This window comes from Cyprinus carpio, chromosome A6 (genome assembly GCF_018340385.1).
Source record: "Cyprinus carpio isolate SPL01 chromosome A6, ASM1834038v1, whole genome shotgun sequence".
Lineage (NCBI taxonomy): Eukaryota > Metazoa > Chordata > Actinopteri > Cypriniformes > Cyprinidae > Cyprinus > Cyprinus carpio.
This window is the reverse complement of record NC_056577.1, coordinates 29738706-29739951: the sequence shown is the minus strand read 5'-3', so window position 1 is coordinate 29739951 and position 1246 is coordinate 29738706. Positions and strand designations below refer to the sequence as shown.

At 29.1% G+C, this 1246-nt stretch overlaps 1 protein-coding gene across 1 annotated transcript in view; it reads right to left on the bottom strand.

Moving 5' to 3' along the window:
• Positions 1–888: 888 nt before the first annotated feature.
• Positions 889–1246, bottom strand: part of LOC122145424 (extended synaptotagmin-1-like) — a 19527-nt gene continuing 19169 nt past the window's right edge. The window contains 1 exon segment of the mRNA XM_042759209.1: positions 889–1020. Coding sequence (XP_042615143.1) covers positions 889–1020 — 132 coding nt within the window.

The following is a 1246-nucleotide window of genomic DNA, read 5'->3' as shown; positions in this document are numbered from 1 at the left end:
ACAGATACGGTATGAGTAAGCTTTGGTTAAGCGTGCTGTCATAATTTGTTCATTTTAAGTTTTAAATTTAAACTAATTTTAATTAAATTTTTAAAAATAATACAACACCTGATAGTATCTAGATATACAAAAGGCTAACGCCTGGCAACAGAACAGCACAATGAGCAAATCATTTAAGGGAAGCTTTTTCATCATTCACTTTTAACATTTTATTTGTACGTAATTTAATAATTTTTTAATCAATTTTTTTTTCTCAAAAGTAGTTTAATGTAATATATATAATGGATCTGAAAATACTGTTTAAAAAAAAAAAAAAAAAACGTAATTAAATAAAATTAAAATAATTAAAATGAAGTGAATAAGTCAAAAGTCAACTAAATAATTTAAGAAATGAAATCAATTTTATGTATAATGTACATTAAAATTAAAAATAAATATTTATAGATTTAAAATACTTAAAATAAAATGTTATATAAAAATTAATTATCTATTAAGCCAAATCTTCATTGGTTGTAACATTTTTTCAAATTCAAAGCTGAACGTATTAAATGGCGGTATAACTTTCAGTGACTGGTGCTTTTTTCTTCATGTTCGCTTTCACTGACATCTTCTTCAACAACAGGCTTTTTACGATGGGACGCTGTGTCCAAACATGATCCCAAAATCTGAGGTAAAGTGAAGGTAATTTTGCCATTTATACATTTCTTATGGTGTTTGACACACCAACATAAACCAATTTGCGAGGATCATATATATCCACGCCATACTGACACCGCCATTTTTTTATTTTATGAACGACTATTGATTTGAAAGAGTCATTATTAAAAGGTGATAAAAGTACAATTTAGAAAAAGCAATAAAGTCATTGTTTGACCTTAGGTTGTGCCCTCAGCAGAATCTGACTGTCGGGACCTGCTCCATCAGACTAAACAACTGGTCCATCAGTAGATCTGGTTTTGAAAGCAGCTCTCTGATTGGTAGAACCACAGAGCCTAAGGGCTGCTCAAAGGCACTTGAAAGCTACAGTGAAACGAGAGAAAAAGATGAACAAGTTAATAAAATCCATTATGATTGTTTATTACGACATATATAAGGGTTTTTGATGCATAATGTGTCCATGGACTATATCAATATTGAAAAATCATGTTAAAATCGGTCTAAAAATACATGAGAAAGTGTAAACTCTAGTCACCTTTTTCTAAATGGTCCAGCAGTGTGACAAATAATATCATATATAATAATTATA